Source organism: Oryzias latipes, chromosome 18, assembly GCF_053564925.1.
Source record: "Oryzias latipes strain Hd-rR chromosome 18, Olatipes_Hd-rR_3.1".
NCBI lineage: Eukaryota > Metazoa > Chordata > Actinopteri > Beloniformes > Adrianichthyidae > Oryzias > Oryzias latipes.
This window is the reverse complement of record NC_136254.1, coordinates 26,679,131-26,697,033: the sequence shown is the minus strand read 5'-3', so window position 1 is coordinate 26,697,033 and position 17,903 is coordinate 26,679,131. Positions and strand designations below refer to the sequence as shown.

Genomic DNA, 17,903 nt, shown 5'->3' with positions numbered 1-17,903 from the left:
GCAGAGGCCCGCTCTAGGTCGATGTCATGAAAAGGGCGGCACCCACATGGGCCGAAAGGCGGGGCCTCAGGGATGGAGTCATCTCACATCCAGCTAGGAAAAAATGTTGCAAAAATAAGTAATTTTTCAAACCACAAAAAAAAAATCATTTTTTAGTGTGCCAAAGGATAATATGTATGGATACGGTTTACTCAGAAAAACATGTCGGCCCTTTAAGCTCCTGACTGTTTGGGAAGCGGACGGCTCCGACCTCGTCATGTATGAGGCGGGCTGTGTGGATTATCATTTGAATAATTAATGCTTCCCAATTTCACACTAATGGTTGAGAGGTATCAGAATGGTATCATTAGCCACTAATAGAGATTCATGGCAAAATAGGGCAGACGCCCCCCCCCCCCCCCCACACCATACCCCCCCCCCCCTTTTTCTGTTCCCCTCTGTCACAACTGAAGGAGTTTCCGAGTGCAAGGCAGCAGTTCACTCCATCCTTTCAGCTTTTTAATTAATGACACAGATTACAGGGCTTTGAATAGCATGTGTCTAAGGATGGAGGAAGACACCATTCCTCTCCTCTGAATTCTTTCCCTTATCCCCTCCCCCCCCCCCCCCCTTTTTCCTGCCGTTTTCCTCGACCGGCACTCGCGTCTCCCATCCCATCATTACAGGTTCCATTTCTCAACAGCACCTCTTTCTCTTTCAACCACTTGACTGCTCTCTTTGTGCTCTTTTCTGCTACTTATTCAATCTCCCCTCCTGCAGGATCTCTCTCTCTCTGTCTCTCTGTTCCTTTGCATGCTCCTGGAGGGAAAGCAGCGTCCAGGCTGCTATCGCACACCTTGACAATGCAAGGGGCAACCCGTGTGGATTTGTCCTTCGTGTTGATCAAGCGGAGCTAAACGACAAAAGCAGTGGAGTGCAGGATAAAACAAATTTTAATTCGACGCACCACAGAGTTTACAGTCGTAAACCCTTAAACAACGCAGCTGTCGCCTGCGTCACCAAAGTCCCGAAATTACGTTTAAACCGCTTACGCAATTAATTTAATTCCGACGGATTCTGACGCAGAGACAAACTCTGTCGTTGAAGTGGTGCATAATGGAGTTAAGACATTTTCCTCTGCGGCAGAGGGGAGCTGTTTATGCAATTTACATAATTCTAACGAATTCTACTGTGGAGAAATAAAAAATACTTTAGTAAAGTGTTGCGTATACAATACTAATGTTTACTAACAAAGTGTTGCGCAATGGTGTGAAGCCACATTTGTTTTAGCTAGAAATACATTAACTGCAAAAATGGCCGAGGAGGGACGGAGGGCTATTCTTCAACCGTGTACGCAAATATTCCAAACTTTATTGATTTGTATAGCGCCCTTAATTTTGGTTAAAAACAGAAAGCGCTTAACGTAAAAGCAGATAAAGTAGTCATAAAATATGAAAATGATTTAGAATGGAAAACACAGGGCAATCACACTCAGATGGGACCCCTCCCTCACCAGATTCCTCCCTCCACCCACCCAGTTCCCCCAGTAGAACCCTGAGCAAAAACGAAGAACTGCAGCATAAAGAACAGGTCTGGCTTGGTAATGCTGTGAGGAAAATAATATAATTCCATATATATGATATAAATGAAAAAATAATATAATTCCATATATATAAAATAGAATATATAATTCCAACTGATTGTGACACAGAAAAATCTTGCTGTTTAGGTGTTGCGTAATGGTGTTAGAGCCGTTTTCCTCTGCGTCAGAACCAGTTGGACCTTAATTGCATTCACACTCTTCAACCGTTTACACGATTAACATAATTCCAACAAATTCTCCGGTAACGTAAAGTGTTGCGTAAAAGTGCAAGTCGTTTTGTCTCCATGCCAGAAAAGAAAAGTAACGAAAAATAACTCTTTAACCGTTTCCGCAATTGGCAACATTCATATGGATTCTGAAGCCAAGAGAAAAAGCGTTTCATTGGTAAATGCATATGCAGCGTAAAGTGTAACGCAACAGCACAATGCTGCTTTTCTTTGCATCAGAATCAACATGAATTACGTGAAGTGGGTAAATAGTTGAAGAGGTACAGAGAATTGATTACGCAATTAACAGAATTCCAAAAAAGTTCTGAAGCTGAGAAAAATGTTACGTTATGCATCCCTGTGTACTAAGATTTTTGTTATGGCGCAGCGCCACTTTTCCACGTCTCAGAATGTTGGATTGATGTCAATAGCGTAAACAATTGACATCAGTTTAATATTGCATATCGACACAAAGTTTTTTTTCTCTGTGTTGGACTCAGCTTGAAATACGTCAACAGTTGAAGAGTCAGCTATTAGACTTAACCCTTATTCATTAGTGTATTTCCAACAGATTCCCACGCAGAGAAAGCCCTGCGATGGTAAAGTGTCGCATAATGGCGCAAAACCAATTTTTGTCAGTGTTAGAAGCACGATTTGTGGTAATAGCATAAATATTTATTTATATATATAGTTATGCACTCTATGCTAGGGTTATTGTAATGGCTCAGAATCTGCTGAAATTAGGAATATTGAATAAACGATCGATGCAGAGCAAAGCTTAACGTTAGCATAGTGTTGCATTTCGGTGCAAAGCCGCTTTTCTCGGCATCGGACTCAGCTCGAACTATGTCAACGGTTGAGGAGTTCCAGTAATTTAAGCATTAATCATTAACGTAATTCACCTGTGAAGAGTAACGACACGAAGCCACTTTTTTCACTGTAAGAATCAGGATTTATGTTAATGGCATACATGGTTCAAGTCTAACGGTAGCTCAAAGCACGTCAACACTAGGGCTAAAGCTACATTCTTACAGGATTCAAATCTCTCCATATACAAAGTTTTTTTTCCCTTAAAGCCAACGAAATAATTGACAGAAAGAGACAAGTGGTGAACAATGACTGAATCTTATTGTGTGTGGAGAACTCCAAAAGCCAACGGTAGAAAAAAAAAAGAGAAAATGTAAAAAAAAGCGGCGTTCTAAATAGAGTAGGCGATCACTTAAAAGAGCAAACCCCCGTGGAGAGAGATCTCTAATTAGTGCTCTGTCCTCGACACTTGGCACCCAAACAAATCTTTCAGACATGAGCGCCAGGGTATGTGTGTCAGGTACAAGAGCCTTGACTTTATTCCCAACATGGACTGATACTTCATGGGCTTCCGGGTGATTTGACCATAATTTTGACAAATTAGGGATAGATCCTGAATGCCCATTAGCAAACAACACCGAGCAGCTACGAAAACGGGGACCTGATAGATTAGAGCAGTTTATTTTGCTATTAGGAAGGGGAAACAATTTTCCTGTGTCCCACTTTGACCCTTTATCACAGACATTCATCCACACTGGCAAACACAGCGGGTAATAACCTGCTATTATTAGCCTGATATTGCCTTATTGCAACATTTTTCTCAAATGCCAACTCATAACTTTTTTTTTTCTACTTGGTAAATTTTAGAAGAAGACACAAATAATTGTGAAATAATCGCATAGTTGATATATTTCAAGAAATGGCTTAAACTGTGGGTGAGCACCAGCACAAAAACAGCCGGAAAAAGAAAGTGAAAGATCATCGGTGTGAGATGTGTGACAGAAAAGTCCCAGTCATCAAAGCGTGGTGTGTGGGCCGGGTGGTGGCCGCCCGTCACTGAGTGATGAGCGGGCATTAGAGGCCCCCTTCACACATGAGGAAGAAGAGATCGTTCAGGTGGGAAGAAGACGAAGAGGAGGATAGAAAAGTGCCTGAACAAGCAGAGTAAGGCTCAGTCAGTGGTAGCTGAACAGGGTGTGGTTCTGTGAAATGCTAACAGTCGCCTCACTCCCTTTTAAATAGAAAGGAAGAGAAGAAAAAAACAGACTGAACTTTAAATCTACTCAGTAGATTTACTGATAGCATCAAGTGTGGTGATCTAGTCTGCGAGAAGCTTAAGGTTTGCTACATGATTAGCCAAGACTGACAGAGCTCTGTGAGTGTTAGCAATGTGATGACACTTGTCTACCAAATCATTCTTCTTTTTTTCCATTTTTTCACATGATATGAACACCTAAAGTGCCAACACTGTGTTTTAAATAATGAAATTAGCCATAATTTAGCGTTGCTGAAAAAACACAATGAAAAAAACGACGAAGGAAGTTGGTTTTATGAATATAGCAAAGTTCAAATTAGGAAAATGTTTTATTTTTTATAGCTAGAGCTCGCATAAACAAAGATTTAGTTGTTTATTAGCGCTACATTTAGGTAGCAGTGCGGGTCTAGGCTATGCTAGCGAAGTTAGCTAGCCTTTTCTGTTAGATTGTATCCAAATTCCTCCACTACTTGGTGCGCTACAAAGTGCGTTTGCCATTTTGTAGTGCTGCTTGAATCTACAAATCCAAAACCCTGTGCTCTACAAGGAAGTTGGTTTTATGGATACAGTAAATTAGGGGAATGTTTTATTTTTTTTAGTTAGAGCTAGCATAAACAAAGATTTTGAAAATGTGCGAATTCCCACCCTAACTCTTAACTACTAAAAAACTACATAGTGTGGGACTATCTAGTGCCCTAGATTTTAAAAGCAATTTGGACACCATGCTCACTATTTCTTTTTTTCATTTTTTAATGGTGGATATGACGTCATCAATTTCACTAAGTTAAAATCTCATTGATATGACCATTTCATTTATGAATCCACTGTCTTCTGAAAAAAACACCTTGATGGTGTATTTAAAAAATACATTTTAATACATTTTCTTTGCAAAAATTGTTCAAACACAATGCATTGTATATTCGACAATCTATTGAGCATCGATGCACACTGGTTTTTCTCAGAGACTTCTGGGAAATTTCTAGGGCACTCGATTTTGGAATTGTAGATGGGGACAGCACTACAAAATGGCGAAGGAATTCACACACAACCTTAGTTGTTCATTTGCAAAACATTTAGGTAGCAATGTGCGTGTAGGCTATGCTAACAAAGTTAGCAACCCTTCTATGTCAGGTTGTGTCCGAATTCCTTCACTACTCACTACTTAATGCACTTTATAGTGCGTTCCCCATTTCTACTCGATTCCACATTTCCAAAATCGAGTGCCCTAGTCATTTCCCAGAATTCTCTGCAAATATCCAGTGTGCATATATTCCCCAATCACTAGATTGGGGAATATAGATCACAATGCATTGCATTTGAACAATTTTTGCAAAAAAACCTAAAAACATTTAAATGTTTTTTTTTTAAATAAACTATCCACATTTTCATCATCAGTGCCGCGTATTCATAAATGGTCCTCATAAAATGCTCATGTTTGAGGATTTTACTTTCTGAAATTGGTGACATCATATTTGCCAATAATAAAAGAAGAAAAAAATAGTGAGCTTGGTGTCCGTATTGCTTTTACAATCCAGGGCACTAGACAGTCCTGCACTGTTGTTGGGAGTAGGGCTGGAATTCGGACATAGCCTCAGTTTAAGCAGCTCTAGCTACCCCTGGTCCTGTTGGTGTGGTGATTATCCATACAGTAATGGAATTTTTATCCCAGCACAATCAGACAGGCTGACTGTGGTTACAGCACTGTGGTTAGATTCCGTCAAGCCAATCAGTGTTGCTCCAAAGCGAAATGCAGGGGCCCCACATATCCATTGACACGTCCCGTTTAGCTGATGAAATTGATTGTCCAATCAGTCGTCATGCAGCCATATTTAAAGCATGTCATTCCTGCCAGAGGGAAATTAAGTAAAGGGAGTCAAACGCTTGTGTTGAGGTAAGTAAATAGGGTGGTGGTACATTTCTTTTTTCTTTTTTTCTCCACAAAATGGAAATCATACAAGAACTTAAGCTAGCTCCAGAGAAAATATTTGACTTTTCCTCACATTTCATGTAGACAAATCCTAAATAAGAGGATTTTGGGTAAAATTCACTAAGATGTTTTCTCTTTAAATCCAGCCAACAATAAGACTAAAACATTTACCCTGTGGTTTTATGACACCATTTCTCTTGAACTAGATAAATGAGTCCGTAAGTAAATACGAAAATGTTTATCAACAAGCATCAATGACCGGCAAATGTGAAGTCTTTACACCGCGTTCATCCAGTTTCACCCTTTAAACACCGGAGCTTTACCTTCCAGTGTTGACATGTTTTGTGCAACTTTAACTCTTCAACCATTTACTCAATTATCATAATTCCAGTGGATTCTCATGCAGAAGAAAAGCAACTTTAGGCTGATATGAAACACTTTATAGCAGTTGATACAATTAACATAAATCAACAGAAAAAAGCGATTTTTCCGCTGTTGGGACGATATGCAACCGCTCTCCTCCACGTCAGAGTCGCCTGGTATATATAATGGTATTGTGTAAATGGTCATAGACTTATCATGCGTCAAAGAGTGTGTGTTATTCAAGCATCGCCGTTGATGCCTACAGTGTTAAAGGGGTTACTACACAAACTCAAGTAAAACGACACAGGTTTTTTTGATTTTGGCTAAAGACGGCATTATCATATTTAAAAGACCGCTGGGAACGCTTTAAAAACTGATCAAAAGAGGATCGGAGTGGGACTTCGCATCTACAAGAAGAAGAAGTGTAGGGCATCATAGGCTAGTGATTGCAGGCAGAGACACTTGGCCGTCAGAGAAAACATTGCTCTTTGGATGTGTGCAAAAACGTTCCGACTCAGAGCTACCCCGCAGAGACGCATGGAGCTCGCTTAACAGCCATGCAGTCCCATCCTGGTCACACAGGTGCTGCTTAGTAAAGGCGTGACCTCTCCAGAACAGACCCTGTAATCACCACACCACATTATGCCCCAAAGCTGGATTGGAAGTGATGGCCATGTGTTGCGCGTCAATTTTAGAGTTTTACCTGCCAGCACAGAAGGAAAGAGACAGGTAGCAGGTGTTAGGTAGAAACTGCCAAAAAAACAAACATCCCACTATTCAAAAAGGACGAGGAAAAAAAGGCCTTCATGAGCATGTTTGGTCTCTTTCTTTTTAATGAAATTATTCTAAAAACCAATAGATAGAGATGGACCTGTAAAAAAAAAAAACAAGAAAAATTGTGAATTTGCGACTTTAGCTCTGGATAACGCTGAACAAATCTAATTTGGGGGAGTACAAATCCAGGTTTTTGAAGCATAAGCCGTTTCTGACAAGGTTTCTGGATCCCACTGTGTAAGACGATGGTTTTACATTGTCCTTATTAGGGACAAACAGTGGGGGGAATGAGTGGCTTATGCACAGCTATAGGCTACCAGCAGTGTTGGCGTTTTTTTCTTTTCATTTTTGCTTCTCCCTTTCCATCCACGTCACTCAGACTCACGCCTCAATTTCGGAAAGCAGTCAGAACAAAAGCAGTTTCCTTAAAAGGAAAGCAATTAGACTGTAATTTATGTTGTTTTTTTTTGTTTTGTGTTTTTAACCACTTGCCTGGACCGAATAAGTTAATTTGCCATGGAAACGACACAGCCAGCTACATCTCATTACCAGATGAAAAACGACTTTTTCTGCTGGGGGAGAAGGACAAGTGTAAAAGCTCTCAGAGAGCGCTCTCTGTGTGTGACAGGCTGGAGAGTTTCGGGGGAGGGGGTGTCCAAGTGCTTCATTAATGCTGAAGAACACTGGCTTTGTAGAAAAGGGGAGAAGACTGTTGTGTTGTCCTCTTATCAGCTGGCCTTTGGGAGGAACTGTTGAAGCAAAAAACTCGAACAAGCAGAGGAAAGCAGCTTTAATGAACCACTGAGAGAATAGAGGTGCATCATTCAGCTAGGGGCTTTGGGAGGTCAAGGTGAGAGTGGAGAGCAGGGTCATGTGTTAAGCCTCATTTAGATTGGTCTGTCTGCGTTGAGACAAAAAAATAGAACGTTTTTCTATTCAATTGGAATGTTTACATTGTCTCTTTAATGTCTGTGTCCGACATCCATCTCTCCGCCATGCTAGCTTTACACAGGAGTTCTATTTCCAGTCCGTTAACGCTTCAGTGTTGCTGCAAAAAGCCAAAAAAAAGAAGATTCAGGTTTCAAAGCAAAAAGTTTTGTTGTACTTTCAAAGAAAAACCTTTTTTTAAATTTTATTTTATATTAAAGGTAACATGCCCATGCATTAACACACGTTAATGCTGTGAATAATGCCATCTTCCTTTTTCGCCATGGATGTTGAAAGTTTCATTGTGGATGTACAAAAACATAACATCATTTATAACACAAATTATGCATTTTACAAGGACTTAGTGAGGAAGGAAAGGGGAACAGCATTGATTGTACAAAAACTAGACTAAGAGACCCATCCCCCCGGCAGTTCAAGCAGGAAGTACACGCAAAAAGGCCAAAATCCCATAGACTTCTATAGAGAAATAAACCGCTATTACTCACTATGATGACTTTTCTTGCTTTGATTTTTTTAACATCTTCTTCCTAATCCAAACTCTTTTTGTGATATTTTGTTCCGTAAAGCAAACTTTTCAAGTCATAAGCTTAACAAGTATGTGGTCTTGTGTCGAACATTCAAAGCATTTGATTGACAGAATCTACCAAGCTGACTTTCAGTGGAAGGGGTGTGGCCTTCTAACAAGCTCCATCCTGATTGGAGAGGGCAGTTTTCATAGAAATGTCAACTCTGACCGACTTGGGTCAATCACAGCTCACAGACAACTTCTGGCTCCAACATGGCGACGGTCGTATTGACAAAAAAAAAAGAAGAAAAGAAAGGGGACATAATTAACATTTCGTTGAAACCGTAAGTAAGCCATCTTGTAAGGGTGCTGCCTCGCTCACTCAGTCCAGGCCTTATATACAGTCGATGGGGTGTGGAGCCCACCTGCCAAAGTTTTGGACGAACTTATTCACATAGGTGTGCCAGGACAAGCTATTCTTCTGGAAGCCAGAGGGGAGGGGGGACAGACCGGAGACAATGTTTACTAACTGCTGGTCGTGAGACGCACCAGTGTAAATCCACGATTGGAGCAAAATCCTCTAAAGGGGGTTTGTTTCTGCCTGTAGACAGCTGTACCCATTTGTATTAAATGGATTGAAAGGGATGCAAAAAATATGCTAAAGTAGAATCTTCTCCAGTGTGAAAGAGTTCCAATACGCTTCAAAGGGATAAATACTAGCACACCATATTACATTTCTTGTATTATGCAGATTTTTTTTCTAAATGCAATATACATCAATTACTTTCTTATTGTTTTCACCTCATATCACAAGTCTTTCACCTTCCTCATTGTTCAACAAGACACCATTTCCCACTAGAAACCCCAGAGCTCATATCGTGTAATTATTCCGACAGCAGCTCGAATGGATGCATGATGGATTGCCTTTTTGCTGTGACACAGCGCAGGCAAAAACACAGGCTCTCTTAGAGGTAATTGTTGAAACCCTTTAATATTTTTTTTGGGTGGGGGGTGGGGTGTTTTTTTTCCATTACAACTGATGAAGCAGATCAAATCGCAAATTAATGAAATCAATATTGTATCTTGCGGTATGTGTCCATTGATTTACCACACTCCTATTGCCATTAATAACGGCGTATCTGATTGTATGATCACGCGGCGGCTTATTAAGATATGGAGAGGTGGTGGGTAGGGGTAATCTATCCGGGGGGGGGGGGGGTCTCCTACCAGCGGAATACAGATAAAAGCTGTCGGCGTGGGAAGTCAAAGAAATAGTGGGGGGTGGGGGGTGGAAAGGGAACAGAGGAGCAGCAAATAAAGGGATCTAGTGGAAGTGAAGTAAGAGGGGAGGGGTGGCGAGAGCACTTAAAGGACAAGATGTGAGAGAAAGTGAGGGGGATCGGGTAGAAATAAAAGGAGTATAAGCACTTGGATGGAATACAGAGTCCAAACACCAACACTGAGCGACGGCTGGAGTCTGCTGGGATCGGCCCCTTTTATTAAACGTTCCATCTTTCAGTACATCGTAGACCTTAGTAACAACTACCCTTATGCCACACCAGGCATGTGAACGTGCTGAACGCGGGTTCTTGAACATGCTTTTTTTGCACACGGTCTTCACGCTAGACTCTTGCTACCCAGTACAAGTGCATGTACCTGGGCAAATCTCGCAAACCCTGCTCCAGACTTTTTTTTTCACAACTATATTCAATATATGAATAGAATTCCGGTTGCAATTATTAATTTGTCCACCGTGATCAATTTTCAAAGGTGGCAATTCCATGAATTCATAGGAACATCTTCCATACGTCCCTAATAAATCCAAGTCTCTGATTGATCAAAGCTTGACCTGGTTTAACCCTTGTGCTATCTTATATGACCCCACCCTCGCATTGACGTGTTTTCCCTACCATGACAAAAGTGGATAAAGGTGGAAAGATGTCATGTAATCCATGGACACCAGTGAAGTTCACAAATCATTGAAGAAAAAAGGTTCAGCGCACTGTCTAGTGGGTCTAGATGACCCAACTCCCAATGTTAAAGGGCCTAGGATAGCACAAGGGTCAATTTTCGGTTTTGTACGTTTAACTCTAGTTTAATACATATGTAGTTTTTATGTATTATTTATTATTTTTAGTATTCCATTTTTAGGTATGAATGTTGCACTTACCAGGAGGCACTTTTAAATTTCATTGCACGTGTGACAACGACAAATAAATCATATTATGATGATGATATGAGGAAAACTCGTGATATTAGAGATCGATATTGCGATGACGGTATAACTTGCGAACAAATGGCAAAACCATCAAAAACATCATTTCCATTTCACTGCAACAGTTTAATTCAAATAAGAGTCAACAAACTTTAAATTATACTCCAAATGCCCCTCGTCTACATAGGTGGCAAACATCTACTATGAAAGGGTTCCATCCGATTGGTCAAATGTATAATAGAAGTTATGTGATTTGTGAAAGACCTTAAGTTGCCATAAGATTGTTTAAGCACATTTAAGATGACCATTTATTGCAATTTTCGCTATCTTTAGCGATATGTATATCGCACAGCTTGATATCGCGATACCGGTATATTTGCGATTTGTTGCAGGCCTACTATCTATCTATCTAGAGCCCAAAAACGGTTATAGAAACATGTACAGCTACATACAAATGCAAGAGTTTAAATGTGGAAGCCTTACTTAGACTTTTCATAGGAAGGGGTCGCTTGAACAGGCATTGCCGAGGTCGGTGTGAACGTAGCTTTAACCCTTGTGCTATCTTAGATGACCTCACCTTTACAACATTAACGTGTTCTCCCTACCATGACAAAGGTGGATAAAGGTGGAAAGATTTCATGTAATCCATGGACACCAGTGAGGTTCACAAATCATTGAAGAAAAAAGGTTCAGCGCACTGTCTAGTGGGTCTAGATGACCCGACTCCCAATGTTAAAGCGCTTAGGATAGCATAAGGGTTACAAGCTACCCTTATGAGTAGATACTAGGGATGCAATGAGTCACTTTCCCCTTTCCTGAATTTATTTTTTCTTTTCCTTGTGGTTTTGTAAAACACAAAGCATACATTGAATCCAAACAAAACCATGACCACAAATTGAAGCTTGATCTGAATTGTGGAGAGTTGGATCCCTAGGGGCAACCCCCATATAGGTGCATGTGGCTAAGGCTTCAAGGACGTCCACCTCCCAAGTCGCCCTGTCTTCATCCAATCTAAGATATAAGACATGCATTCAGGGATCTTTTTTTAGTACTTTCTATTAGGGAGATCGTAATCAAAACACAAATGTTAAACGATCTAAAAAAGAATCTACATAGTCTGCACCAACCCCAGTATAAATAAACGTCTGCATGACGTCTGTTATGTTAATGCATTAGCGGCAGACGTGTTTTTCTTTTGACACTATCTGATCAAAAGTAAAAGAATGAGACGTTGTTCCCCGCTTTAGTTGGCCTGTATATTGGCATGATTAAGAACCAGACTATTACCCACCATTATAGGATCAGTTTTTGACTCGTGTTTTGCATCAATAAGCCGATGGACATATGACGGCCTGGATGTTGGGTGGTACCACGTTTATTTAAAAAAATGATTACTGTAAGGGGGGGGGGGGGGGGGGGGTAAATCTAATGGAAACCAGGTGCTTTTTTTTATTTTATTTTTTTAAACATGTTCAAGTGTGTGTGATTGAAATAATTCATACCACATGGTTTAGACAGAATTCCCTCTGGGGTAGTGGGAAATTATACTTAGGAACTGAGATGAAATCTGGCTACAGACCAGACGTTCATATTGAACAATTTTTGTCACAGAAAATACAGCAATGACATCAGGAGTTCAGGATGAAGTTGGACACACACAAAAAAAAATGCTCCTAAGCACCAACGCCAGTGCCAGAAAACTTGTACGTTGGAAATTTGAATTGCTGGAACAGGATATCCCGCAGGATGTCTAAAACAGGAAAGACAAAAAGTTATGAACTACGGTTTAAAGATGAGAAAAAGCAGGAAGCTGCTGTGGCTCATGAATAGTTTAGCCATCAAAGTCTAGTTTCAGCAGGAAGAGTGTTTCACATGCTGGATGAAACACACAAAACTGGTTAAAAAATAAATTCCTAAAAGTGCAAAAAGTCGTGTTTAACAGATCTATTTGCCGGCTTTGGATGGTAGGTAAAAAGGACTCTGGCATTGAGCCATGAAAGCAGCCGCCGTGCAGGACTTCTGAGGGAGCCATGTGAGGACATCAAATGCTCACAAGATGGGTTTGATTTGAATTTGAATGGCTGGAATTCTATCCAGCAGCAACAGACCACACGGATTTTGAACAAAAGTCATGGCCGAGTACTAGTTTCCGTCAAAGACTACAGGAACACCAATGGGCTGGAGATACTTTGTTGTTTCGTGGCGTATAAATTAAGGTTTAGGTCATGAGGTCACCTCTACGGTGCTCCCTCCATCCTCTCCACCGAACAAACAAACTTCCTCTCCAAGATGTTTTCACTCATGTTGTTGTAGTTCTTGTTTTTTTTACCTTTCAATGATTCATATTTACCTCTTTCAGATGGGATTCTGTGGGCTGCTGATGCTTTGGTTACCCTGGACTCGCCATTATAAGACGTGTAAAACGCAAGGGATAATCGTGAAAGGTGAAGGAAAAAAGTAGCAAAAGTGTGGATATTTGATAAAGGAAATGTAGCTGAGGATGGAAAATATTTAAAGTCGTGCGAAGATCAAGAAGAGAAGGAAAGCTTTTATCTGCTGCCTGGCACATCAAAGGCGCTGGGATTGTAACATTTCTCCCCTTTGACAAACAACATCATTCTCATGTAGAGAATTCTGTCAGGAACATTTTTGCTTTTTAAGTAAAGTACATGACTCACGAGGAAAAAGCCACTTCCTGAATCCTTCCACTTCAGTACCCCTAAAGCACACTTTTACTTTTACACCAAAAGTTGTAAATATAAATGTAGGTTATAACATAAATATATATAAAAAAGTAAAGAGGGCAGAGTACATACTGTAAGGTACACATTCATATTGGACCTCCAGATACTTGTAAGTCCCCGGACATGGGTCAGGAAACGCGTCCGGTCCGGCCACGACGGCACACTGGGTTCGGTTGTTGCATCTGAGGGCAGAAAAAAGTTGTTCTGTTAAACATCCTCACATAACGGCGTAACTTCACGTTTGCTTAATGAGGCTAAAAGACATTCTTCAACAAAAATTGTGGCGACAATTTCAATCTGCAAAACTCACCTTCCACGTAAATCTATTGAATGTATATTGGAACTGGACTGATTGACCCCCCTCGCTCCTGACGTTCCAAACAGGAAGTAGTTCCAAGAAGCTAAAATCCCAAAGACGTCTATGTCATACTAACGGCTATTACTCAGTCATTCTGTTTTTCAGAATAACCATTTTTGCTCTGCTACCTTTTTTTTTAACATCTTTCTAATCCAAATTTTTTTGTATAATATGCAAATTGTTCTAGTTGTAAACTGACCAATCAGACTAATCTAAATCGGTGGTCTCATGTCTAACATTTGTGTGGCCCACTTCCAACAAACTCACTCCTAATTGCTGGTTACTATGGCAACCATTCTTGCCAGAGTAGTTGCCATGGAAATGTTGCATGTTGATGACGTGTGACTCCAACATGGTGGTATAATTCACTTGGAAAAGGTGGGTCTGACTGTCATGTTTTGAGGGTGGTATAGTCACTGGAACAACAACCACTTGTTAGGACAATTACCTGGACTTTTGGTGATCAGGAAGTAGGGACAAAGAGTTTTTAGGACTTTTATTTGGACTTTGATCTGGGCTGGATGCTCAGTTGGTTAAGTGCAGGGTTCAATTCCTGTAGTGCGCCATGAGCTTCATCCAGTGTGACAGGTCCTTTGGCAATTAAAAGGATAGGAAGCACATCTACATCCTTTAATTAAAAATTAAAGGTTGTAGGTAGATGTGCTTCCTAAAAGTCCAATCAGTCGTCACACCTGGTCGAGTGACATTTGTTTTCCGTCTTTAACCCACCAGTGATAAGTTTCAGACACAGCCGTGTCTTTCAGCCGTCAACCAGGGATGGCCATTTCCAGGCCTCGAGGGCCACATTCCTGCATGTTTTTCAACATACCCTGCTCTGGCAGGTTCTAATTGGCTGGACACACCTGAACCAGGTCATCAGTCATGAATAGGGATTGGATATCCGGAAATCATGCAGACACACAAGGCTTCGAGGCCTGGAGTTGACCATCCCTAACCCCCGTAATGAGCTAGCTATTTCATCTCATCTTTAGTCTTTGGTAAGACCTGACTGCGGATTGAACCCACAACCTCCAAGTATCAGGGCGAACACTCTTCCACTAGGTCACTGAGCCGGCCATTGTCCAAAAAATACAATACAATATTTTGGCTCTATTTCTACAAATAAAGTATTTGTAATATTTGTTCAAAAATTGGGCGAGGGGCCCAAAAAAGCGGACAAATCAAAAGAATATAAATATTTGTTTAAAAACGATCCCATAATGCTCTGTTTTTCAATGTTTGATGTTTATTCAAAGTTTCCGATCAGATCCATTGGTCTCTTTGTGAGGAACAGGACGCTCCATCAGTGGACCGTCCACAGATTACCACATTATTAATTCATGATGGATCATCATGGCAGCGGCGGGAGGGGAGTATAAAAACAATCAACTGAGGGCGAAATCAGCTCCAAAAGAAAATGCAGGTCTTCATTAAAAACCAACAGTTACGGTGCCTGGCGTGTTTTCGTGCGTCGCTCCGGTTTTGGCAGTCATCAATCAGAGGCTCACTTCACATGCACAGAGAGCCTCCACACCTCCACTAATAGCAATACTTATCTTCCAAAGTTGGCTCCTAAACATTGTGACAGGAATTGATCTATTCTTGCTTTGCGAAGCGAAAATACAGCACCTGAACGTTGGTTTGGTCCGGATCTTAGCGTGACGCTAATGCACACCGCCATCCATCAAGTCCTTACTCCTTTAAAGATTACCATTACCCAGCAATACATAAACCATATTTATTTCCTAGCAGGACTTCTCACAGGGTAAGTCTTGTGAAGGTCAAGGCGGGGTCTGACACAATGATTCATACTCAACAATTAAAGGATTCTCTACACCTTAATTAACATTGATTGGTTCCCGACTAATCAATCGAAGCAGTGAGGGACAAGCAAGAAGAGACCATCTCGTTTACAGGCAAAGCTGTAATGAGATATGGTCTGCCGGCTTTCTCCCATGTGAGCGTTTATGGGTTCATGAACCCCCACACCCCTGTTCTCCGTCTCTCTCACTCCCCGACTTTCCCTGGACTGCCCTGATGCCGGCAGAGAAGAGTTCATTCCTAATCGGTAAATGTCAGTCAAAGTAAATAGGCAGGTCCATGAAAGAGGGGGAAACAACAATGGAGGTGGCGCTCTCGCCTCCATGGTCTCCTCTTTAAGACGAAAAAGCCAAAATGGCGTCATGTCCGCCACAGTGTGAAGTTATGCTCCCCGTTTACAGATATAGACAGGCAAAACCAACAACTAAACAACATACAACACTATTCAACATACTGGTAAGTAACAGAAGGTAATCCTACCAATCGTAAAGAAAATGTTTTTGATATTTATTTTCTAAGCTGTATTTGTTTTCTTCTCTCGGATTGTTCACAAATCAAAAAGCAAATTGAAATAATCTTGCCAACAGAAAACTGGCCAGCTGCTTCCCCAAATTGATTTAAATGAGTCGTGGATCATATCTCTCTGTTAGACAAAGGTTAGAAGTACTTTACTGTATGCTAGCATTTTCATTCCTCTAATTTATGCTGATGATAGCTTTGTGTGTGTTCTGGCCTTTTCCGTGTTCACAAAACACTGAAACCGGAGGAAAAGTAAGACGATTGCAGTGGGTCTGACACGAAAGTAAAACTAATTACTGTTGTAATATTTTCTCTGCTTTTGCTGATAACGGTCTGATCTGTAGAAGAATTAAGGTTAAAAAGGATCAAATGGATAGGAAAAAAGGAATTGACTATGGTAACGTTATTTCTGAAAAATATAAATGTGTGCGACCATTTGACTTATTTTTAATGCTGTCATTCAATTACATTTTTTTGTGCGTTTAACTAATTGTGGCCGGTAGTTAATTATGCTACTTAATCGATTCGAATCGCAAAATTTTTCAACCTAATAATTGCCGTAAAAACCCTCATTTTTAGGCATTTTCATGTAAAATTGTGACATAGTGGTGCAGGGAAACCTCAAATTACAATACAACAAAAAAAGTGGCTTTATGAAGTTTTTTTAATCATAACAGACTTCCAACCTGTTTAGCTCGTGCTGGTTTGCGGCGCCTTCCGTCCGTGAAACCCGGGTTCGACTCCGGGCTGCTCCCTGTTCCCTTCTCTACCTCTGACGGTTCCAAGCCCGGTTTGAGAAGGTTGTGTCAGGAAGGGCATCCGGCGTAAAACATTGCCAAATTTACCATGCGACTCGTTCGCTGTGGCGACCCCTGATGGGAGAAGCCGAAAGTGGAAGAAGAACAGACTTCCAACCTGTACTGTAACACCATGGTCACTTATTAAAGGAATAAATATTCAATCAGCTTTTAATACTTTCTTCTAATTTTTTTTAATTTTTTCGATTTTCGATTACTCTTTTCAAAAAAGCGAACTTTTTGTTTTGTGGTGCGGCACGTTGTCACGGTAACACAACAATGCTCTGTGAGTGACCTTGACTGCAGCGACAAAGGATAGTGATGTATGTGCTGATCGTCATGAGAAGTTAATTAAAGCATCAGTTCAGAGATGAGGAAGCAAAAGTTTGTTTTAAAGAAGCCAGCGCAGTGATACAGAACATTTAAGCAATGTGATCGGAACTTCTTTTTTAGGCGTGCATTATCACTGTGGATTATCAATTTTCAATGCACACCCAGCAGCCAATCAGAACCAGTATTCACCCGGACCATGGTATATGAAAGAGGTTAACACCAAAATTTGCTAAAATGTCTGTAATTAATTAAGTGCGATTAACGCGATAAAGTGACAGCCTTAGGCTTTCTAGCAGCACTTAAAATATTCGCTGTGGCGCTTGATAACCATTCCCTTAAAACAACAACAAAATTTAGCCTTGGAAAGTAAAATATGTGCCGACAGTGTAGCAATGTGCGTCTTGGCCGCGCGTATTATGTGTGGCCAACGTGAATTTCCATCAGTTTTAGTGCTCCGTTGCACTTAAGATGCATGTGAATAACATCAGGCAAAATATAAACCATTCAAAATAAAATCTGCTCCAATCAAAGGTTGATATTTGCAATAGAACCTTAAATATTGGAGGATTGCTTCAATTTGTGAGCAATCTAAGAGAAGTAAACCAACACACATTTCCTAAATTAGTACTGTGTCAATTTCCCTAGAATTGTTAAGTTTACGTTTTATTATTTACGTAAGATGGGGTTAAATAGCATCATTTTGCTTGTTTGTATCCGAAAACGGGAAAATAACTTTACACAGTGGAGGA

The 17,903-nt window shown here is 40.6% G+C and overlaps 1 protein-coding gene across 22 annotated transcripts in view; it reads right to left on the bottom strand.

Annotated features, from left to right (window-relative positions):
• The window catches only part of LOC101165348 (adhesion G protein-coupled receptor L3), a 315,230-nt gene that overhangs the window by 130,664 nt on the left and 166,663 nt on the right, over positions 1–17,903 (bottom strand). For all 22 annotated transcript variants that reach the window (XM_023948942.2, XM_078936168.1, XM_078936171.1 and 19 more), the window contains one exon: positions 13,399–13,508. In XM_023948942.2, the coding sequence (XP_023804710.1) occupies positions 13,399–13,508 (110 nt within the window). The remainder of the gene's footprint in view (positions 1–13,398; positions 13,509–17,903) is intronic.